Here is a 24,225-nt window from a genome sequence, read left to right as displayed (position 1 = left end):
CAGCCTCCCTGACTTCACCAGCTGAGAAAAGTCGCTGGCACCTGCCACTGACAAGTGACCACAAGCCAACTATCTACCATCCTGCTCCTGATTGTTCCCTAGCCCAGCTGAGTGTGTTACTGAAGCATGCCTGAGACCTTATCCATTGGCTTCACACAGAGTCCCACATAAACCTAGAGCTAGACCTATCTTACCTGTTTATCATATATTTTCTGAGGAACCCCCCCATTTCTTTTAATTACTAAGTACAGTATTTATGTATTAACACAGTACCTGTGTTTCTTCAGGATTCATCATTCTTTGGCTTCTGCTTCTTTATTTCCCAACCTGAAATCTCTTTCTGATTTTACACAGCCCCTAGTGTAACTAGAGTGTTGGCCCTCTGGTTCTCAGATCTCATGGACAGCTTTATTTTTTTAAAGATGAGAGCACCTGAGCTCCTGTCAATCCGTGTTATGGGAGAATCAAAGGAATGCAGCTTCACTAGGTACGCATTTCTTTATATATATAGAAATACTTCATTTTGAAAATATAAACAGGCATGTTACCTGTGGAATAAGATGTAGCAGTGCATCTCCAGAGAGGGTCCCAACAGCTAAACCCACAAACAGCTGTAAAATGAGTGTGTAGATTTCTTGACAGGAGCTGAAGAAAATGAGGATTGTACCAAACATGGATCCAATAGTAATAAGTAAAACTGCAACAGTGCTGTAGCCATACTCTGAGGAAAAGGAATCAAAATAAAACCAAGTCTCGCTTTAACAATTCAGTGTCTAGTTACTTGAGGCCCTCTATTCTGAGCTGTGTGAATAAACAGGAGGGAAATTCTTGAGTTGTACCACATTTTCTTGCTATATATAAGGGACAGGCAGCATAACAGAGGGAAGAGGGGGTTCAAGGTCTGCAAAACATTAATTGACCAAGGACCTGAAGGTAAAAAAGCCCAATCCACTGGATTTCATGCCTTAAAGAGATAAATATTCTCTTAGTAGACAGGTCATAGGCCTCCTGTAAACGCACCATGCCTACTGTTCCAAATTATATTTGTTGTGTAGTATGGACACAGTTCCTTTAGGGATACAATCAGGAGTGATAGCCTCTTTTTCCGAATTCAACAGAGTGATTGGGAGGTTACTCACATGTTTGTGCTTACATTTTCAAGCTGCTGTACAAAATGAACTAACTAATTCATACCACACCTTTCACCCTTCTGAGGTAGGTAAGTCACAAGATGGGGAACAGACGCAAAGAAATTAAAGACAAACTATTCAAAGGTGTCCACTAATTTTTGGTGCATCATATTTTTTTTTCACGCATCAGGAGCTGTGAGTGCTCAGTACCTCAGATCCTATGTAACGCCAGTTACACACCCAAACACTACATTAGCAGACACTTTTGAAAACTTAGGCCTCAATGACTTACCCAAGACCAACCAGCAACTAACAGAAAAATCTGGGAATGAAACTCCCAGTCCTAGGTTCAGGTCATTAGGCTACTTTTATCTTACATCAGGTCATTTGCCTGTCTTCTCTTTTGGGAGACTCCCCAAATGTAGGCCTTAATCATGCAAAGAGACCTATGTGATCATAAAGGCCTTCATCTCTCACACATGGTCTCTTTCATTCCAAAGAGATCTCCATTAGAGGAGGAAGGATGGTCTGGTGGTTCGGATGCTCTCCTAAGTTGTAAAAGACTCTTGTTCAATTCCCAGCTGTGCGAAAGACTTCCTGTGTGGCCATAGCAAGTCAGGTAGCCTCTCTGTGCTTTGGTATCCCAGCTGTAAAATGTGGATGGTAGTACTTCACTACCTCATGGAGATGTTTTGAGGATGAATATTTGAAAGAGTGTGAGACACTACAGTAACAGGGGCTTGAAGAAAATAAATAACTCTTTTTGGGGAGTCTCAGTACCTCTTGTTACTTTGTAGGTTCCTGTCTCCTTTGAGTAGTAGTGGGATGTCCACAAACCTCCTTCCAGCCAATGAGCTACCATGTAGTTTAATCAATGCACACTGACAGTACAAATGTACAATGTGGAACTGTGGTTCAGTCCATTCCCATCAGCAGCCTAATTAATCCAGTTTAAGAACCTAAGGATGGCCATAGTGGGTCAGACCAGTGGTCCATCTAGCCTGGTATACTGTCTTCCGACAGCAGCCAGTGCCAGATGTTTCGAGGGAATGAACAGAATAGGGCCATTATCGAGTGAACTATCCCCTATCATCCAGCCCCAGTTTCTGGCAATGAGAGCTTTAGGTACACCCACAGGATGGGTTTACATCCTTGACCATCTTGACTAAAAATTGTAGTTCAGTCTATCCCAGACAGATGACTGGCTGGAAGGATGCATGGGGAACATTTATTAGCCCCCAGTGGAGCTTACCAGATAAGTAAGGCACAATACAATAGACATAGGAACTGAGTGGATTGATATGTGCCCTGAGAAATTTTTATAACTGATTTCTTTCTACAGGCTAAGGTGTACAAAGCCTGGTGCTCATTTTTGCTGGGCACAGGACAGTAGATGAGCCTGAAAAGCTGCTATTTTTTATTTTCACAACAACATCTCACAAAAACCTTTACTTTTGCTGTGAAAATTTCACAGAGTGAAAATCGGCACCTTTCATACACATTTACTTTCTGGAGAGCATCTTAACACAACTAATTCAGTACATCATGGTGTAAAATGACAGATGTTACAGCACCAAGGCCTGATTCATCATTGCATTACTCCAGTTTTATGCCTCAGCATACCAGCTGAAACCAATAAAGTTATACCAGTGTAAAACTGGAGAAACAGAGAGGCAAAGTAGGCCCCCGTCTCTACTACTGGGAGGGCCTCCCATGGCACCATAGCCATTATGCCTACTGTCTGTATCTTTGACAAGCATCTAAGGAGGAAGAAAAATCGGCCCAAATGAGAGTTCTTTTGATAAGAGACAGAAATAGTTACTGGGAGCTGCATCCCAGAACTTCTCATTGTATAGTACTATGCAGCATGCACACTGTGAAATTCTTTAGTGTATAAACTTCTGGGTGTTTTGTTTTTTAGTTACTAATGAATACAAAGGCTCCAGAAAGCTAAACTCCTGCAACCCTTCACCTGAATTAGCACAATGCAATACTGTACAATGACAACATAACTCACTTTCCAGAGTTGTTGGTGGCAGCTTTGTTTGCTTGGATTCTGTAAGCTGACAAGAACAGCTCAGTAGTTGCTGAATGATCGCCGGGCTGATTTGCTTGAAATGCTCCTTAGAAATGGACGAAGGACTGTTTTGTAAAAATATCTTCACAAGCTCACTGGCAGAGAAGCAAGCCTATGTGGGAAAGAATATGTGGTTACTAAATATAGATACGATTAATGGAGTCTGATGCTCAGGTTAAATGTGGATTTGCAGGACTTTTTAAATGACATGGAATCATGAACTTTAAAGAAAATGAAAAGTGGATCCCAAAGAAAAGTCACATTTTCCATTTGTGCTGCCTTGGTGAAATCTTTTAAAATGAAAGATAATGAAGTTTTTGTTTATTGATGAAAACCTTATACATCATCTTCACTTCCATATTTCAATGGGCCAGATCCTCAGCTGCTGTGAGTCAGTGTAGTTTCCACTGAAGCCAGTTTACATCACCTGAGGGTCTGGTCCATTATCATATCTAAATATGTGTATAGCATATTTCTCAATCAAGACTTTTTAGTGCTAAAACTATTAACAGCATCTGGCATTCACTGCTATTGAGTATTCAAAGAGGGCACGTGCTGACTCTTTAAGAGTCAGTAGAAGTTAGGAAGTTAGCAGGCCAGATATTTGCAGTGAGGTCTATATTTGTGCTGTGTGTGTGTGTCCTTCTTAACATACAGGGCTAATGGAAGTTATAAAGCCTTACTTAGAACCTGGAAAAAGGGCCTGGGCTCCTAACATCTGGTACAGTAGGGAGATAGCCCATCCCTTTTTCCCCAGCCTTCCTTTACCCTCAAATGAGGGAAGGGCAGCAGGATCGCAGCAACAGTCTGAAACAAATTGGGAAGGGAGAGAGCTGATGGCAGCTCTCCCAGATAGGTAGAAACAAGTGAGGCAGGAATGAAGACCTGCCCACTGTATGATTTATGGCTGGGTACTTTCAGATAGGTTACATGAATAAAATTGCAACCTAATTAAACCACATCCATTACATCATGGCTTTCTACTTGTGTGTTTGGGACAAAGTTAGGAAGTTAACAGTCAGAGTTTGCGGTAGTATTGCAATGAAGTCTGTATTTGTGCTGCATATCTGTGCCCTTCATAACACAGAGAGCTAATTAAAGTTATAAAGTTTTACTAGTTGAACCATAACATAGGTATATTAAGCATTGCATAGAGTTTACTCCTACTTTTAGAAAACGCCCTGTTGTTTTTATCTCCATCAAGCATTGGTGAGATAATCTAGTTTTGGTATTAAGATTTATTTTTAGGGGTATGGTTTAATACAGTGACTAAAGATTTTGCATTCTAATACTCATTCATTACATGACAGTAATATGGATCAATTCAGGTACAACATGGATTTCCATACTGCTGTCTGAGTCAGTACTTTGTGTGTGTATGTGGCAGGGAGGGAATTAGATGCTGCAGAAATGTTAGTTGATGTCACTCTTTATTTTGCAGAAGAACTGAACCAGTCACCTAGTATAATGTTAGGGGAACAGCACCATTGACCAGATGAGACATTAAATGGAGGTCCTGATCATTTGTACTTATTAAAGTTCCCATGATACTTTTCATAAGAACATTGTTGCTAATTCCAGTATCTTGGCAACATTCCAGCTCAAGGAGTTGTATTCTAACTACATACATACACCCTGAATTGAAGAGGGTAAAGGTACTCTTCATTTCTTGTCCCCATTGCTGTGCACTGTTAAATGCTTATGCTTTTCACCCCAAAGGTGGCTGCATATCACTAATGGTGAAATGATCCCTATACATAAGTTTTATTAATTAAAATTTATAAGTTAAACTTATAAAACTATTTGGCTTCTTTTAGGAAGAAATTACCATGTAAATGAAAGAAGGTTTTAGTTATTCTTCAGTAATATCAATAATGGAAGAAACCCTTCTATCCTTGCTCATCCCTTACCAAGGCAAAACTCTCTTTGGACTTTAGTGACAGTTTGAGTGAATAAAGGACTATCAATCCACCAATGAGTCCTGTGGACCCTTGTCTTCTAGGAGCACAGGTGGCCCTGCCAGCAGGAGAATACAGGAACTGCCCTATTGTGAACAGAGGTCTATCTAGTTTAGTTCTGTGACTCTGACAGTGGCCAGCACCAGCTGCTTCAGAGGAAGTTACAAGAAACCTTGCAGCAGGCTGTTCCGGCGTAACCTGTCTATGGGGAAATCTGTTATTAACTCCCATTGATTAGAAGTTGGCTTATGCCCTGAAGCACAAGGGTTTATATCCCTTCCAAATGAATGTAGGTGACTACTTTGCATCTTCTACCATAAACCCTGGCCCCTGGGTGCCTTTTAACATGAGGAGGAAAAGATAAGGGCCTTTGTTATTAATGAAAGAAATCTATATTGTCTTTGAGGGGAATAATACAGAAAAGTATAAATAGAGCTTACATTTTCTCTTATGAAACACCAGATAGATGCATGACTTTCCTTTCCCCGCACACAGATTTCTTTAATGAGAAGTCATACATTAACATATAGACATGAGTTATATAGTTTTATGTGACTAAATGTTATAGCTCTTATTAGTTCAGTTTACTATTTACTTAAGTTTTATATGCACTTTAAAAATCATTGAAGACAAAGATGATTTTTAAAAAGACTGCCTACTTTTCTGGCATTATATATCAAAATATGAAGCTAATATCTGAAAAAACTAAATTACAGCCCTTAATTGAACTGGCAGAAGCAAGCAAGAAACCAGTCCATTTCTCACATGTAACAGCATCTGTTACTAATGGAACACAATGGCTATCTTAGGGACATGTGGAAAACAGAAGATAAAATTAGCAATAACATTTAAATACAAATTCTTCTAAAGGAACGATCTGTCAAGGAAAATGTAAATAGTTAGTAAGAAGAGAAATGGAATGAAAAATAGAAGCTAGATATCAGAAAAGGATGGCAAATCTCTTCTCTCCAAATGTATCTTTATACCTTTCAAAGGCTACACAAAAATACTTTGGCTCTCAGCTTGACTGCCATGCCTGGAATAACTCCCCTGCATGCATAGCCTTTGATTCAAGGACAGTCTTGGAAGTTCAAGTTCAAAAAAGTTCTAAAAAGCGCTCAGTTTTGTAAATTGGCCTTCTGCCCAGGGGAATTATATTCCTTGTACTCCTGGCATCACTACTGGCCTATGACCTTCATTTAAAAGTTATTTTGGGGCCACATTTGCTTTAAACATCTACTTGGCTGATCGGCATTACTCTCTTTTGAAGTCCACCAGAACGAAAATAATTATACTGATGGGCTATGAATTCAAAATAAAAAAATAAAATCACTCAGCTAAACAACTGTCAGGATGGCACTGAATCAGAAGGCAATTGTGTCATCTTCATATCATAAAATGAACACTAAATGAAAGCCAGTTGTACATCTTTTATCCACTCAAGAGAGTAAAAAAAAAAATTAACCTGATCCGAATCAGCAGTGTTTTCATTATCTTCATGATAACCACTTATATATTCCCCATTCTTTTGTCTCGATGTGAGTGGAATATTTAAATATCCAACATCTCTGAGTGTCATGCCATGACATCTTTCTTTGTGACTGTACATTTGTCCATTTGCGTTGCAGGTCCTTCCATCCCTCAGCATTCTTAGGAGTTGGTCTATTTCTAGGAATTTATTAGAAAATGTGGAGTTACCTCATTATAAATACAAATTAAAGAGAAAGATGAAACAACAACTGTTCAAAATGTCAAAATATAGCATATTCATAGATTCCAAGGCCAGAAGGGACCATTGTGATCATCTAGTTGGAGCTTCTGAATAACACAGGCCATAGAACTTTCCTCCAAAATTCCTAGAGTGTATCTTTCAGAAAAACACGCAATCTTATTTCAAAATTGTCAGTGATGGAGAGTCAAACACAACGCTTGCTGAATTGTTCCAATTGTACTTTCCTATGCCAGACTGAAGAGCCCATTATCAAATATTTGTTCCCAATGTAGCTACTTTTAGACTGCAATCAAGTCACCCCTTAACCTTCTCTTTGTTAAACTAAATAGATTGAACTCTTTGAGTCTATCACTGTGAGGCATATTTTTCAACCCTTTAATTATTCTTGTAGCTCTTCTCTGAATCCTCTTCAGTTGATCAACGTCCTTCTTGAATTGTGGTACCAGAACTGGACACAGTTTTCCAGTAGTGGTCGCACCAGTGCCAATTACAGAGATAATATAATATCTCTGCTCCTATTCAAGATTCCCCTGTTTATATATACCAGGGGTGCATTAGCCCCTTTGGCCACAGCATCACATTGGGAGTTTGTATTCAGCTCAAATCTTTTTCAGAGTCACTGCTTCTGGGATAGAGTCCACCATTCTGTAAGTAGGGCATACATTCTTTGATCCCAGATATATACATTTATTTAGCCATATTAAAACACATATTGTTTGCTTGTGCCCAGATTGCTCTGAACAAGTGACTTTTACCACTATCTCAATTTTTGTGTCATTTGCAGTCTTTGTCAGTGACAATTTTGTGGTTTCTTCCAGGTCATTGATAAAAATGTTAAATAGTGTAGTGCCAAGAATCAGTCCCTCTGGGCCCCCATTGGAAACACACCTGCTTGATGATGATTCCTCATTTACAATTACATTTTGAGATCTGTCAGTTAGCCAGTTTTTAATCCATTTGTTGTGTGCCATGTTAATTTTTTGCATGCATTATTGTTGCAATCATGTTGGTCCCAGGATATTAGAAAGACAAGGTAAGTGAGGGAATATCTCTGATTGGACCAACTTCTGTTGGTAAGAGGGACAAGCTGTCAAGCTTACACGGAGCTGTTCTTCAGATTTGGGAAAAGTACTCAGAGTGTTGCACCTAATACAAGGTGGAGCAGATTGTTTAGTGTAAGCAGTTACCACGTATTTTAAGGGACCATTCAAAGTGAAGGTCTGTCAAGAAGGAGGAAAGTGGGAGGCAGCTTGGGAGGCAGGGCAGAGGGGCTGTTAATGGGTTATAGACTGTTGTAATAAGCCATAAATCCAGGTACTCTATTTACTCCATGATTTTTAGTGGCTAGCAAAGTTGTGAATTGACACTCCCAGGCTCATCATTTGAAGGTTTATGCAGATTTCCTTCGAGAGGGAGGACTGAGAGGTCAGATATAGAGTGAATGTTTTGTGAAAAGTGTTCACCCATAGGTGAGACAGAGTTTTTGTCTTTTATCATTTTCCTGTGTGAGTTCATTCAAAAGCATAATGATTGTCTGGTTTGACCAAATAGTTGTTATTGGGGCATTTAGTGCACTAGATGATAGACATGTGTAGGAGCCATGGATCTTGAAAGTGTGTTGCTGGGGGTGTTGATCATCATGACAGTGGAAATATGTCTACAGATTTTGCATCTATAATTCTGGCAGGGTCGGGTGCAGCTTTAAGTTGGTATCTCCCAGTCTTTGGGGAGCTTGCTTCTCATGATGAGCTTGGAGAGGCTCATTTATTTTTGTAGCCCCCCTCCCCTAAGCTGCCTTTTTTCCCCCTCCCTTTCTTTCCACCCTATGGCTGGAGGGGTGTTAAAGGGCAACTTCACCTTGAACGGTCCCTTGAAATACGTTATGCTAAACAATCTGTTCCACCTTGTATTTAGCTGTGACACTCTGCATATGGTTCCCAGCCCTGAAGAAGAGCTCTGTATAAGCTTGAAAGTTTGTCTCTGACCAACAGAAGTTGGTCCAATTAAAATATTGCCTCGTGTAAATTAATTTTTTAATAAAAAATGTTTTTGGTACTAACTCAAAACACCTTACAGAACTCTTAGTATTTTATCAACCAAACTTGTAATCTCATCAAAAAAGATATCAAGTTAGTTTGACAGGATCTATTTTTCATAAACCTATGCTAATATGCATTAATTACATCACACTCCTTTAATTTTTTATCGAGTCCCATATTAGCCGCTCCATTATCTTCCCTGGGTCTTGCTGACAGCCCTATAATTACTTGGGTCATTCCATTTACACTTAAAAAAAATTGGCACAACATTAGCTTTCTTCCAGTTTTCTGGACTTCCCCAGTGCTGTAATATTGATTGAAAATCAGCACTGAGGATTTATTTAATAATACTTTTTTAATAACCTTTTTCTCTAGTAAATGTGAAGATCCCATCTTGACAGCTCTAGGGTATGAAGTCATCTATACAGAAAACAGTTACTTCTCCACACTGCCACATTAATGTTTTCGTCTTGACACCTCTAGGAGATAGGAAGGCAGTTCACCCTTTGTAGCCATGTAATCTTTCATAGCTTTGCCGAAATCATCAGCAAGGTACTGATAAATAGTGGCCACGATCCTGCAAGTTATTTATGTGGATGGATGCCATGGGCCTACATGGAATAACTTGCAGTATTGGGGTCATTGTGGTGATTTTTGTGAAATGGAGACTTGTCCATTAAGAACTGGGCTGAGCCCACCAATTAATTTCAGATAGGTTATTTAGCCACCAAATAGGTGTTAAGAATGTTTCTACATGATGGCAATACTTTGTTTTCTCACTTTCATTGTTATTTACAACAATTATCCCCATCAGTGCTTGAAAAAAGAAATGTTGACCTTTTTCTTAAAGAAAAATGTATGCCAAGATTTCTATTTACTTCCCATCTCTTGAGCAAAAATACTTTTGAAGTCAGCTAAAGCTTCTGTCTAAAAGTTGTCACTGTAATTAGCTTTATTTTCATTTTCCCCTATATGCTGCCAATTCTAGCCCTTTTTTCCAGTTTATATTTGAAATGTAAATACATTTAAAAGAGGAATGCCAATGAGTTTATGTTTAAAATATGCTGGCACTGTTCCAGTCTGGTTAAAAATATCCTCTGGATTCTGTGGGTGAAATTTTGACTCCATTGAAGTCAACAGGAGTTTTGCCATTGACTTCAGTGGCCCCGATCTGGATTTCACTCTTGATAGCTACTTAAATAGTGCAGTGCCTCTCTGCATTCTAACTGGCTCTGTTCATTGTCATGAACCAATTATTTTATGAGTTCTACACTGACATTTTTTAAGAGAAAGTGTTTGTTACATAACCATGGTTAATGGGAGTGAGTGTGATCTACGAATTAGAGAACAGGCCTAAGAGTTAAGATGCTTGAATTCTTTTATGCACGCAGCTTGTTTTTTGTGTTACCGTAGCTGGGATCATTTCGCCCCTCGTGACTCAATAGACACATCATAGGGATATTAATACTTACTTAGCTCACTGGTGCATCACACAGATTAATTAATGTTTTCAAGGACTTTCAGATCCTTGTAAAGAGCTACCATTAGTCAATGAACCACAGACAAGGAAAAGTAGGTGCCTAAAGTTACGTTCTTAAAGGCCTGGAAGGCACTTAAATAAGTGGTTTGATTTTCAAAGGTGCTGAGCATCCTGCAGCTCCCCAGTGACGATAATGGGAGATGGATGCTCAACACTGTTGAAAACGAGGCTACTTGTTTAGATTACTTCATTTTAGGCCCTGTTAAAAAAATCTTGGGCCTACTTATTTGTAGTTAAGTTTAGTTGCATCTGGCAAAAGATCTTTTAGAACTGAAGTGGAATTTCTGTACCAAATGGACTTTATGTGTCCCATTCTTACTGGAGGTTGGTGATGTCAGAAAGTGGGTAGGGAAAAATAATACATAAAGGAGCTATGAGTAAAGATCAGAAAACATCCAGTCAAGACAGGGTGAACAAACTTCATCTGTCTTGAGAAGCCCACTGTGTCCCAATCTACATCTACCTGATACAATCTCCAGAAATGGCTGTCCTAGGCAAACTGAGGTCACCTTTCTGAGTAGCAGCCGTGTTAGTCTGTATCCGCAAAAAGAAAAGGAGTACTTGTGGCACCTTAGAGACTAACAAATTTATTTAAGCATAAGCTTTTGTGAGCTATGAAGTGAGCTGTAGCTCACGAAAGCTTTTGCTCAAATAAATTTGTTAGTCTCTAAGGTGCCATGAGTACTCCTTTTCTTTTTAAGGTCACCTTATATCTTATTATTAAAATTTATTTTATAAGGCCCAAAATGATTTTGAAAATAAAGAAGGAGCTTGTCTCCCAGCCTTCTTCTTACATTTATAAGAGTTCTACCTATCAAATACAAAAGGTGAAACAGTGATTTAAACCCTGATTTAAGAAGTACCTAAAATGTACTGACACAAAAGGCAAACCTGAAATATACAGCCCTACCTGTTACTTGGAGTTCATTAGTGCTGTTTAGAGAACTGAAAATATATTTTATAAAGAATTCTGGGGTGGGTAAACTTGCTCTCCCGAGGCAGACTCCTTGGAGAGCCAGAGTAATGATTGTAGCAGCCAGGCGAGGAAGTGTATTTTCATCAGCACCGTCACTGTCCAATATGGCAGCTTCTTTCTCCAGAACGCTTACATCAACACACTGCAGACAGAATAAAAATTCAGTTAAGCGGTTCTTGGTCACGAGTGTAAATCATAGAATATCAGGGTTGGAAGGGTCCTCAGGAGGTCATCTAGTCCAACCTCCTGCTCAAAGCAGGACCAATCCCCAACTAAATCATCCCAGCCAGGGCTTTGTCAAGCCTGACCTTAAAAACCTCTAAGGAAGGAGATTCCACCACCTCCCTAGGTAACCCATTCCAGTGCTTCACCACCATCCTAGTGAAAAAGTTTTTCCTAATATCCAACCTAAACCTCCCCCACTGCAACTTTAGCTCATTACTCCTTGTTCTGTCAATCATCAGATAGGCAGGAAAAGAAGCAAGAGAACACAGTATTGCAGAAGCCCAGGGCGGATAGGTTGTTAGGACAGAGTGTATAATCAACAGTGTGAAAAGTAGAAGAGACTCAAGGAGAATGAGAATGGAATACAGGACCTGAGATTATGCTATGAAGCGGTGGTTAGAGACCAACATGAGATCCGTTTCAGTCACGTAATGGGGAGAAAGCCAGTTTGGGAAGGAGGGAAAAACCTGAGGCAGCAGTTAAAAACACCACATTCAATTAGCTACTTCAAGTTATTTTTATTTATTGTTGTTTTCATGCCATTTCTGCTTAATTTTTTTCTCCAAGATTTTTGCTGCCTAGAGTGTGGCCAGTACAATCCCCAAAAGTGGCAGAAGAGAAGTGGATGTTGTGGTTAAGGCACTGGACTGCAACACTGTAGATCTAGATTTAATTCCCAGCTCTCCCACAGCTTTCAGGTATAGCCTTGGGCAATTCCCCTAATACCTTTGTGTTTCAGCTCCCCATCTATAGAACGGGGTGATAACATTCACTTTCTCTGACATTGTGTCTCTCTTATCTAGTTACACTGCAGCCTCTTTGGGGCAGAGACTGTTTCTTACAGTACATGTGTATAGTGCCTTGCACAGTGAGGCCCTGATTTTGGCCTGGGGCTGCTAAGTTAATGTAATACGAAGAAGAAAAAGAAGAAAAAGTGTGAAATCAATTTTAAGAAATTGATTTCCAATGAGTGGATGCCCACTTGTGTGCCTATGTCTCCATGTCCATTTAGTTCAGCTGCACATGTACCTATCACAGGTGCATGAGTAAAAGTGTACTTAGCCATCAAAATATCCCAGTAATTGCATGTGTCATTGCAGTAGAGGTGTGCACAAACATAGTTCTGCAAATGTGTGAGCATTTCTGTGCATGAACCTCAGGTCTTCATGTCCAGCTGTGAATGAGAGACCTTTAAGGCCAGATTTTCATTTTGCCTTAAATGTGTTGCTGCCTCATAAGTGCCCCATTCTGAGTGGTTTGTCCATTTTACATAGACAGCTGCCATAGACACATCCGCATGTGACCCCTGCCTTGGCTAGTGGCTAGCTGGTTAATTATTCATTTATTAATTCTTCTTCTTCTTCTTCTTCTTATTCTTTATTTGTATCTTCATAGCACTTAGAAGCCCCAATCCTGAACCAGGACCCCACTGTGCACCATGAAGAAAAGCAAGTATTTCTAATGTCAAATTCACTGCCAATATATCTCCGTACAAGCTGAAGACTTTTCTTTCCTACCAAATTGAATTTATTAGTTGCTATGGTGAGAAGGAAACAAGTTTTATACAATCATAACATTTAAAAACTGACCAAAATGGTTTTCTTCCCCTGGATCACCTACCCTTTCTCCTAGCCACAGATGTCATGATTCAAAGCATTAGACAGGCTATAATGATTTCACTACCTTTGACAAAGAGTCTCCCCAGTCTCCTCTCTGTGAACAATGAAATCACAGACACTAAACAGACATACTGAGTGCACTGCCAGCATAAACAAATAGACCGCACCGAAAGGCGCTGTATGGATTGTTACTCCGTGTTGACATGCCAAATACCCACCGATGCCTCTTTATAGCTGCCGAGATACTCTTTGAGTTCCTGAAAATCTGCACTTTCAGTGAGACTTAGAACTAACTGTACTAGTCAATGAATAATTTATGACGGGAAAAGATTATACAAAGCACATGAAGAGAAAGAGGAATGGCAGACTTTCTGTTTTATGCTGCATAGTTAGTGACTTCTAGCAATCTTCCATTTGCCTTGAGTGTGCTACCACTGTGCGGTGTAAATTAAAGAGCAGTGAGATGGAAAAGAAAAGAAGAATTAGAGAGTCAGGACCAGACTAGGACATAGTTGTGTAGCATCCAAAGGGCTGATGAAGTTTTCACAGCAGGTCAATATATATTATGACAACTTTCTAACCTTGAAAATCTGGTAAGTGGTTTTGATTACTCTACATTGTAAGGAAAATAGATTATTTAGATTGCAAACTTTTTGGGGCAGGGACTGTCTATCATTCTGTGTTTGTACAGCGCCTGGCACAATGGAGCCCTATTCTTGGTTGGTCCCTAGGCACTGACATAAATAAATAGCAATAAATACTAGGTGAGTTATACCTGCTGTGTATTTCCTGATTTTAAAAGGCTGTTTACAGCTAAATATAACGAATACATTATTTGCCACTCCAAATGTAAGTTTAGTCTTCTTTGGATGACTCTTTCTGCTGGAGGAACTGACTATGGCAGGTAGATTAGCTTCGGATGTATCTGGCATATCAAAGGAACAGCCACATCTTTGGGCAGATTCCCTGCTACATCCAGTATCTCATGGATGTAGTAAGTGAAGGACCAGCAGGGAACTGGTTACAGAAACTTGATTCTATTCTCCATCCCCAGCTCCAGTGCAAGCTAGATCAGCCAAGGGGCTGCTCTAATTTGTCCCAAGCGGATATGGTCCTCTAGGGACCACATTATTTGACTGCAATTTCATGGCAGAACTAGGTTTTAGCCTTTAGATCTGTGGTAAGTGTTTTGGAGTGTTGGAGCTGTTTACCTGGCTTTCAGGAGTTTTAAAATGTTGCCTTATTGCAGCCAAAATGTCTTCAGTTTCATTCCTTGAGAAATAATAGCAGTCTTCATCACGCCTTAAACTGAGCATGCTGTGGAGGTAAAATTTATAATCCTTGTTACTCAGACTGAGCTCTGAAGAACAGATGTCTCTTTGATGAATAATATAGTAGAGAAGAATGAGGGAAATTCTCTGGAATACTTCTTCACTGAGATGGTCTTCAAAATCTCCACCGGCTATTAATAACAAAGCATCTGGTTCAAGGCACTGCGAATAATTAAAACAAATGAAAATTAGTTTCAAATTATATGTCACTAGTAATCTACTCAAAATAGGATTAGAGAACAGAGTAGGAGAATTCAACTTTATGGCTAAGAGACTGGTCTTGAGGCTGCACAGATGCAGAGTGGGGTGTGTATAAGGTAAAATGTGATGAGCAATAGGGACAGCAGGGAAAGCACATGGAAATCCAATCTTGCAGTAATGAGGGCTGCTGCATGGCTGACAAATCACTCTCTGTGCTGCCTTTCATAAACCATGCCTGCTTCTGAGCAAGGAGGCAGATGCCCAAAGGATTTGAGACTTACTCCCACTCAGGGCCTGATCCAAAGACTGTTGTAGTCCATGTAAAGACCCCTATTGACATCACTAGGCATTAATTGTGGCACTCAGTGCAGAGGACTACAGCTCGTGCTTAACCTTACCTTAACTGCTGCCAAGCCTCCACTTGCACTTGTGTGGGTTTGCAGAATGAAGGCCAGAAAAAGCCAAATTTGGACCTGAGTTATATCAGTGTGAGGCAGTGGTTCTCAACCTTTTTTGGCGTCAGGATCCATTTGTAAACACTGATGGCCTGTCACGACCCAATAAATAGGCCAAGGGTGGGGATTGGGTCCTGCTCCAGAGGGTTGTGGGGAGGTGGGTGATGGCCTGTTGCAACCTAGTAAATAGGCTGTGTGGGGTGGTAGTGGGAAGGCCTGGAAGAGGCTAAGCCCTGTGGGGCTGGCTGGGCTCAGCTTGGCTCCCCACTCCAGACGTTTCATCCTGTGGCACTGCAGCCCCTGATGAGGAGCCAGCTGGGCCAAATCTGTCTGAGTAGTGTTGCGACCTGTTTCACTCAATCAAATTGGCCCTGGTCAGTTCCCCTATCATCATGGTGGAAGGGCAGTAGGAATAAACCTGAGTGGCACTGCAACCCCAGAGGTCACAATGCCTGGAGCTGGGCACTGAGCCTAGCAAGCCCCATGGAACCAGAGCGACAGGAGCTGCCACATGACCCTTTGAAACATTCTGGTGACCCAACTTTGGGTCATGACCCATAGGTTGAAAAATCCCAGTGTAAATGATAGAATCATACAAAGCATAGAAATGTAGTGCTGGAAGGAGCCGCAAGAAGTCATCTAGATCAATGGTTCTCAAAGCCGCTCCGCTGCTTGTTCAGGGAAAAGTCCCTGGTGGGCCGGACCGGTTTGTTTACTTGCCATGACCGCAGGTTCGGCTGATCACGGCTCCCACTAGCCACGGTTCACCGCTCCAGGCCAATGGGGGTTGCGGGAAGCGGCGCGGGCCAAGGGACGTGCTCACCACCCTTCCTGCAGCCCCCATTGGCCTGGAGCTGTGAACTGTGGACAGTGGGAGCCGCGATCGGCCGAACCTGAGGACGCGGCAGGTAAACAAACTAGTCCGGCCCGCCAGGGGCTTTCCCTGAACAAGCGGCGGACCGGCTTTGAGAACCACTGATCTAGATCATATCCCAATCAAAGGAAACACTAGAGTTACTCCACATTTACAAGCTAACGGAGCAGAATTGGGCCCTGTATCTTTAGAGCTGTATTTATTTATATTTATTAATTGTGCTATCAGCAAATTTGGTCAGCACAAAGCCTATGCATCAATTAATTCGTCAGAACGGGACTCAGGAGAGACAGAAGTCATGCATGGGTCTGTGCTGCTCTCTACTCAGGGGAGAATTCCCCCCCAAGGGCAGGTATAATTTTTAAAAACAAAATAGCTCAATGCCAATAAGGCACCATCTCTCCTCACACTCAGACCCCTTCCAATATCACCTCAGGCAAAAGGCTTTATGAGCAGATAGGCTTTAGAGTGTGCCTAGAAAACCAGCAAGTGCTCTCAGTCTCGGGTAAATGGGTGAGCAAGTTCCAGAACAGAAAGCCCCTTCCTGAAAACATCCTGTCCCTGTTGTGATTTGTAGGTCATATCAGTTGGTCCCATTGGAAGGATGCTGACAGCTCCCTCCTGTTTAAATCCAAGAGTAGCTTCAGCACTTGAGTTGATCTTCACTATCATGGCAGATCACAAGGACTATAAAGAGGGGTGCTGGAACAATTTTCATAGTAGGAGTGCTGAGAGCCATTAAATCCTGAAAATAATGGAAACCACTTCAAGCCAGGAGGTGCGGCAGTACCCCGAGTTCCAGTATCTATGACTGTAAGGTAGACAGAAGCACCTAAATCATAGTCACTAGGTAAGATTCACCAACACACTTCAGCTATTTTGCCCCATTCCAATGATTCAAAGCAGCCAGAAAACCTCGTTTACTGGGTTAAACTATGTTTATGGCTACAGACATTATGTACTAGTGCATCTTGAATGTTTACCCCCCAAAAACTTGAATCAAATGCAGATTATGGAGTTCAGGTTTCATATGCTCCCTCAACTATAAGCAAGTGAGTGAGCTGACACATTTTAATAGAAATATTCCCAACCTAAATCCACACCAAGAGGAATGTTAGAAAAGGTTATGCACTGTGGGTGCCAATGCCAAATTAAACATTCATACTGGTGAGTAAATTAGATTAGGATCTAGCCCCTGTGTCCTATCTAACATGGCTATCAACATCTACAATACTAGCCTTTACTAACTGACCCTCAGAATCCATGGCCATGTGCTTGATACTCCTTAAGCAGCATCTGGCATTATTCTATCTCCCAAGTGTACAAAGAAAGCATACCTTTTTCTGTACTGATGACATGTATTAACATGACTGTCTTTGTGTATTATTGTTTTAGACTAGGAGGAATACATTGAATTCTTCTAGCTCATTTCCCTAAAGGCCTCATGTTAAGCCAGTCTATCCTTTTAAATTTACCCAGTGGGCGATAAGACACACATACTGTATGGGGTGGAGGCTTTTCAGAGATTTCTATAATTACACCCCAAGGTCTAGTAAGGATAACTTGAAGTCACTAAGGTTGTTGGCGCAGGCAAGCAAGAAATTTGAAAAGGAAATTGCTCCTGGGAGGGCAGCAGGTGCACTGAAAGAGTTGCTGTTATTGGAGAACATGTGGGATCCTCCACTGGGAGTACTTAAAGAAGGTGTCAGGGGAACATAGATTGATTCATCATAAGTTATTTTGCTGTTATCGACATGTTAGAGTCACAAACACTTGAATGACCTTACTTTCAGAATGCTTATTTTCTAAAACAAACAAGTCCCTTTCCGAATATGGGAGCAGCGTGTTTTTTTACTGAACTCCCTGTTTTGTAATGATTATTAGTAAGGATTTCATCAATACAGAAGAAGGCATGCCTTTTTTGTGCACTTGGGAGATAGAGTAATGCCAGATACTGCTTAAGGAGCATCAAGCACATTGCCGTGGATTTGGAGGGTCAATTAGTAAAGAAAAAGAAAGGGTCCAATAAAGATATAGAACTTCAGGGCAATGATTTAAATGCAGGATGGAGTCTTGTTTGCAAATTAAATAGTCTGAAAAAGCAATGGTTTGTGATGGCTGGGATCCAAGATTCAGAAGAGACATGTGAGTCTGATTGATCCATTTTTTTTTGTTTTGTTGGTGGGGAGGAGGGATCTGGGGCTTCCCTACCCCCACTGTTTGGGAAGTTAGCTCCAAAGCCAAGGAGGAGGGCTAATTTCTGATTCTAAAGACTGCAGATGTTTCATGAACAATTGCTGTCATGAGTTTTCCTCCATTTTGGGTGCTTGTTAGCTCATCTTGCAGGATTTCAAACTTATAAAAAAGCCACTGTACTGCATGGACCTTGCTATTTGCCCAGGCTAGCCCAGCAAAAACCGTGAAAAGGGCTCAGAAAATCTCTCCTTTGCCATCATCCCTGCACTTTCTATAAATAGGTCACAAACACAAGGAAAACCTTGGTCCATAATGGAAGAATTCCTAGGAAGTTCCCACTCCTCTATACAGGAATAACCCCTGTAGGAAAGCATGAAGCCCTACATTATTTACCAATGATCATTCACACTGTGGCAGTTATGAAAAATGTCAGCATTTGTTACTATGGCTATTTAAATGAGTAGGTGCTCTACAACAGAGGACTGAAATCTCCTCTCCAATACATTGGTCCTGTTGAGTACAGGGAGCATTTTACTTTCACAGTAAACGTCTGCTTTCCCCATCATTAGCCTTTACCACCTGCTGCTTCTTGATTCTGACATGAAGCCACATGACTGTCTGTATAATTCCCTGCTGTTAGAAGTAAACCAGACCTAGAACAAGATGGATTAATATTAATTGGAGCCAAAATCCATCAACTTTTCTGGGGTCCCAATCCAAACTTGGAGCATCTTCCAAATCTACATTTCCTTCCATCTGGGCCCTCGACCACAGCATAGTCTCCCTCCTACCTGAATCTGGCATCCTATTCCCCTTTTCCTTCCATGGTCAAACCAGTGGGAAGAAATAGCCCAGTCAGTAGTCTGAATGTACTAGCGGATTGAGCCCCTGCATGGAGCTGTGATTCTAAACATTTGAATACCCTGGAATTCTTCCAGTCCCAGATTCTGGATTTGCAGAGTCATTTATCTGCTCTTGATCTCCCTTGACCAGAACCATTTTTCCAAAACCACCCCTAAACCTTGCAGACTTGGGAGAAATGGCATATGGATCTGAACAAACCACGGGCTATGTCTGAGTTTTGCAAAATAACAACCAGAATGATGACGTTTTACAAAACCATTCCTATTTCTGCCCCTCAGTCTCTAACTACAATGGAAATTTCGTTTCATGTTTCAAATTCAAGCTAATGATATAACTGTAGGATGAAGTAAAGAGAAAAACCTTAGTCTGAAAATGAATATCTGAAATATCTGGCAATAAGTAAAAGATAAATTGATTAAGTTTTTAAGGTGTTCTTGAAGTATTGGGGGGCCCGCTTTACAAGAATAAATAAGCAATATAAATCATTAGCAATTAAACAATTTTAGCCGTTCATTTTTTTTTTTTAAAAAATGAATGTCGTGTGTGCCTATGATATGCATTAGGATGGTTTCACCCAAATAAATGATTTCAGAACTCACTGAACTCATCTTTTAAATGTACCCTTCATTAATTGATACACTAACCAGATTACAATCCTCCTGCATCCCATAAATCCACTGTGGACATTCAGCTCTCTCCAGTAGCATTTTGATCAGTTTTCTTGAGTGATTCTTGTGGAGCTCAGTGTAGTTGTCAGCTGAGAGAATGCGTAAAACTTCCGTCAGATAGCCTTGGCTGGGAGCATAGCCGCTTTCCTGCTTGTGCTCTTTCCCAGGCTGTGCTTCTGCAGTGACCACACCAAATATGAAAGCTGAACATGCCATCCAAAAAGCTGGATGCTTGGTCAGAAAACACATTTTCTCTTCTTCCTGTAAGTGCGTGTCCCTGTTGAGAGTTGAACGGTAGTTCGTAGTTCACAGCTTAAAGTTGAACCCTGAGGAATTTGTATGGTAAAGAAAAACAAAAACCATTTAATTAGAGTGACTGCAATATGTTTGAAAGGATTTATTAATTGGTTGGCTAAGCTGATTTGCAGTGACAAGCTGTTTCTGAACAACAGGGAGTTTGTAGGGACTTTACAGCCTGAAACAGCAGGAAACAAAGATGACAGTGGCCTTAAAAATTCTGTAGAATTACTGATAAGTGGTTAAATCGGACTGCCCTTCCTTCTCATTAAAAGTTTTGAGTATAATACACATTTTTCATTTCCCTGTTATGTTACTATATTTGATCATAATCTCCTTTAGTAAGTACAGGAACAAATATAATTGCTTTCTCTTTTACTCCATTAGGAAACAGATTCCCAAGGGCTAGTAGATGTACTTGTACATGAAGAGCAAATAAAGCATTGTGCAGGAATTCTGATATAAAAGTTCAGTAGTACTGATGCCAAGCAATGACTTACAGTGGTTTTCATCTTCATTAATTAACATTAGCTATAAAGCGGGGGGGGGAAACAAACCCAAAACATTTTAACAGGAAATTAATGATGCTTTGATGATGGTCAGAGGAAAGAGCTGCAAAATTGCCATAATTATGTAATTCATACAACTTGAAAAATGTAGAAATGTCCCCAAAGTAACTAGTTCTCATTTTTAATAATCCTAGATGCAAAGATAGTGTTCCAAACAGTAAAACCAAACTATCCTAGCCAAATCTTTCCTAACGTACTATAGGATCTGTCCTTACTGTAATCCATCTTGATATAGGAGCATGCCAGTTGTAAAGGAGTTTAACTTTTATTTTCTACTAAGGAGTTTTCCCTTTACTGAGGAGCAGACCTTTGGAAATATATGTACGTATGTTAAATAGCCACATGCAACATCTGCTTCTTTTCACTGTAAAATTATACAGATCTGATTTCCCCTTTTAAAATGCTGTGCTAACAGATTGCTAAAGTAGAGTAAACTAAAAACTTTTGCTGAGTTATAACTTGGAATGCATTCAGATAAAAGTTAGCATGGTATAGCACACTCTGAAAGGTTTTGAAGTTTCAAAATTTATTTTAGCTTTAAGTTAACATTTAGAAATAAGTTAGCATTTAAAAGCATCACAGTTATAGGGATACAACCATTTCTAACACCGTGTTCTTACCTTCAGCAGAAAAAAATGAATGATTGTGTATCTCTAGCTTTGTAGCCTTTTGAGTCCCCAAAAGTATTTAGTTGCTGGAAAGTCTGATGTTTTTAAAATTCCTTGATGGTGCTCTGGAAGCTGGAGAGGATTAGTTTATTGCTGCCTTGAAAAGTTTTCAGTTGCTATGGAGAGAGCTGTTCTTAAGGTAACAATGGAGGTGGATAGGAATTAGTACATGTTCTTCTTGGCAGGTTTTAGGCATCACATTATTGAGTGTATTTAGCTAATTATTTTGGTAGTTATCATTTTATGTAAACATTCCCTAATTAACATCAGCAGATGGCAGGATATATGGTATCTGCTTGACAATATTCTTTATAGTAGATAATACACATGAGAACACCAGTTTCTTTACATTATTAAAATACTGGAGTAAGCAGTTTTAGAACATCTGAAGAAAACCTGAATTTCTGTTTTAACTGAAATCTTTGTTCTGGGCACAAATGTGAAATCAGAGTAGAAATATTTTCTGGCACCTCTGTAGAAACTCACATTTTTTCTTAAAGGGTCACTCTCCATGGAGAATTGGCCCCACACACAGTCTTTGGTAAAATAAACAAAATCAGAGAGCATCAAAACTCTCACCTGCACCAAACTTGAACAGCTGGGCTTGGTGCAGATGGTGAACTGGAAAAAAGGCCAAGGAAACCCTCCCTGTCATCTTACGTTGCTCTGTGGCTGAAACTGCAATCTTCCAGTTTCAGTAGCCCAAGTCACTCCTGTGTCCCTGCACTAGAAAGGGGTGAGAGAGAAGTCAATGACTAATGGTCTTCATAGGGGCAGAGCTACTAAGCTCATCCTTGTCCTATCTCCCAAACCTGCTGTGTGGGGATGCAGAGTGAGCGATACTCCCTGAGTAGGGTCCCCAAAACCTTTGGAGAAGGAGGCTGGATTTAATTTAATATGAACAGAAATGTTACCATAAATAGTGAAAAGCATATGTTTTTAAATGCAAACCCTCTCCTACACAAAGACAATTCTATTCTATTCTATATTGGTTCTTATATTGTGCTTATCACTATAGTATCTGAGCAGCTAACAACAGCACTGTATATATAAATAACAGCACTATGTATATAAAGTCTGCTGCAGTTTCCACGGTATGCATCCGATGAAGTGAGCTGTAGCTCACGAAAGCTCATGCTCAAATAAATTGGTTAGTCTCTAAGGTGCCACAAGTACTCCTTTTCTTTTTGCGAATACAGACTAACACGGCTGTTACTCTGAAACAGCACTGTGATAGTTCCTGAGAACCTGCAAGTGAAACCAACTACAAACAAAAGTGAAACTGGACAGTTGAACCTGAGTGAAAAGCAAAATACAAACAAACCACTTCAATAAGATAAAGTAATGGCAAACAAGAGCATGCACAAATACTTGTGTGCTCACTAGACATTTTAATATTTTAAAAGCAGACCTAATTTTTAGTTATTCAAATGCAAAGATATCTGACATTTTTATTGAAGTACATTTTATTTTAAGCTTGATAAATCACAAAAGAGTGAACAGATTTATACCAAACACCCACAAACATTCATTGGCGTGCTCAGAACAAATGGAAATTTCAACACAAAGAGATTTTTTTCAGAAATGTATAAGTAACTGAAAACAAGGACTCACAATTGTAAGTGCTTCCTCTACCTTTAGTGCTTTCCTACAGCATCATCTCTATGATGTTCCATTTAGGAAAGTACTCCACTTAGAAAGGAACAATCAGTTGCACACATACAAATTGGGAAATGACTGCCTAGGAGTGAATACTTCGGAAAGGGATCTGGGGGTCATAGTGGATCACAAGCTAAATATGAGTCAACAGTGTAACGCTGTTGCAAAAAAAAGCAAGCATCATTCTGGGATGTATTAGCGGGAGTGTTGTAAGCAAGACACGAGAAGTAATTCTTCCTCTCTACTCTACTCTGATTAGGCCTCAACTGGAGTATAGTGTCCAGTTCTGGGCACCACATTTCAGGAAAGATGTGGATAAACTGGAGAGAGTCCAGAGAAGAGCAACAAAAATGATTAAAGGTCTAGGAAACATGACCTATGAGGGAAGATTGAAAAAATTGGGTTTGTTTAGTCTGGAAAAGAGAAGACTGAGAGGGGACATGATAACAGTCTTCAAGTATGTAGAAGGTTGTTACAAGGAGGTGGAAGAAAAATTGTTTTTCTTAAACACTGAGGATAGGACAAGAAGCAATGGGCTTAAATTGCAGCAAGGGAGGTTTAGGTTGGACAGTAGGAGAAACTTCCTAACTGTCAGAGTGATTAAGCACTGGAATAAATTGCTTAGGGAGGTTGTGAAATCTCCATCATTGGAGATTTTTAAGAGCAGGTTAGACAAACACCTGTCAGGGATGGTCTAGATAATTAGTTCTGCCATGAGTGCAGGGGACTAGACTAGATGACTTCTCAAGGTCCCTTCCAGTTCCATGATTCTATGCTATGTCAAGATAACAAGTAAATAGCCTGCATAATTTAATATTGGGAATGGCTCACATGGAGAGTAAACATGGAAAAGGTGTCAAATTTGTCCATAGAAATCTCAGTGATTTCAGATGTTCTGAACATATTTTAAAAACTAAAATTGAGAATGTGTTTTGTCCAGATAAGAGTATACACACAAAGGGTGATTTTTTTTAACTCTTTCAGAGAAGCCAGTATTTTTAGAGGTATAGATCTAACAAACTATAACAGAGAGGTGTTGAAACGAGATGCGGAGAAAGATATTGGTAATATATTATATTAACATTTGCATTGTAGAAGTTAGGCTACTAAGACTAAATTTACTGTATGTTAAAGAGTAATGGATAAT

General features: G+C 40.1%; 1 protein-coding gene across 3 annotated transcripts in view; it reads right to left on the bottom strand.

Annotated features, from left to right (window-relative positions):
* The window catches only part of SLC39A12 (solute carrier family 39 member 12), a 33,931-nt gene extending 12,464 nt beyond the window's left edge, over window positions 1-21,467 (bottom strand). For all 3 annotated transcript variants that reach the window (XM_073334154.1, XM_073334155.1, XM_073334156.1), the window contains exons 1-7: window positions 21,372-21,467; window positions 19,862-20,211; window positions 14,508-14,789; window positions 11,387-11,594; window positions 6,631-6,833; window positions 3,148-3,319; window positions 549-721 (exon numbers count right to left, since the gene is read on the bottom strand). In XM_073334154.1, the coding sequence (XP_073190255.1) occupies window positions 549-721; window positions 3,148-3,319; window positions 6,631-6,833; window positions 11,387-11,594; window positions 14,508-14,789; window positions 19,862-20,134 (1,311 nt within the window). In that variant the 5' untranslated portion in view covers window positions 20,135-20,211; window positions 21,372-21,467. The remainder of the gene's footprint in view (window positions 1-548; window positions 722-3,147; window positions 3,320-6,630; window positions 6,834-11,386; window positions 11,595-14,507; window positions 14,790-19,861; window positions 20,212-21,371) is intronic.
* Between the last annotated feature and the right edge of the window lie 2,758 nt (window positions 21,468-24,225).

Source organism: Lepidochelys kempii, chromosome 2 (genome assembly GCF_965140265.1).
Source record: "Lepidochelys kempii isolate rLepKem1 chromosome 2, rLepKem1.hap2, whole genome shotgun sequence".
NCBI lineage: Eukaryota > Metazoa > Chordata > Testudines > Cheloniidae > Lepidochelys > Lepidochelys kempii.
This window is presented reverse-complemented; position numbering and strand designations above follow the sequence as displayed.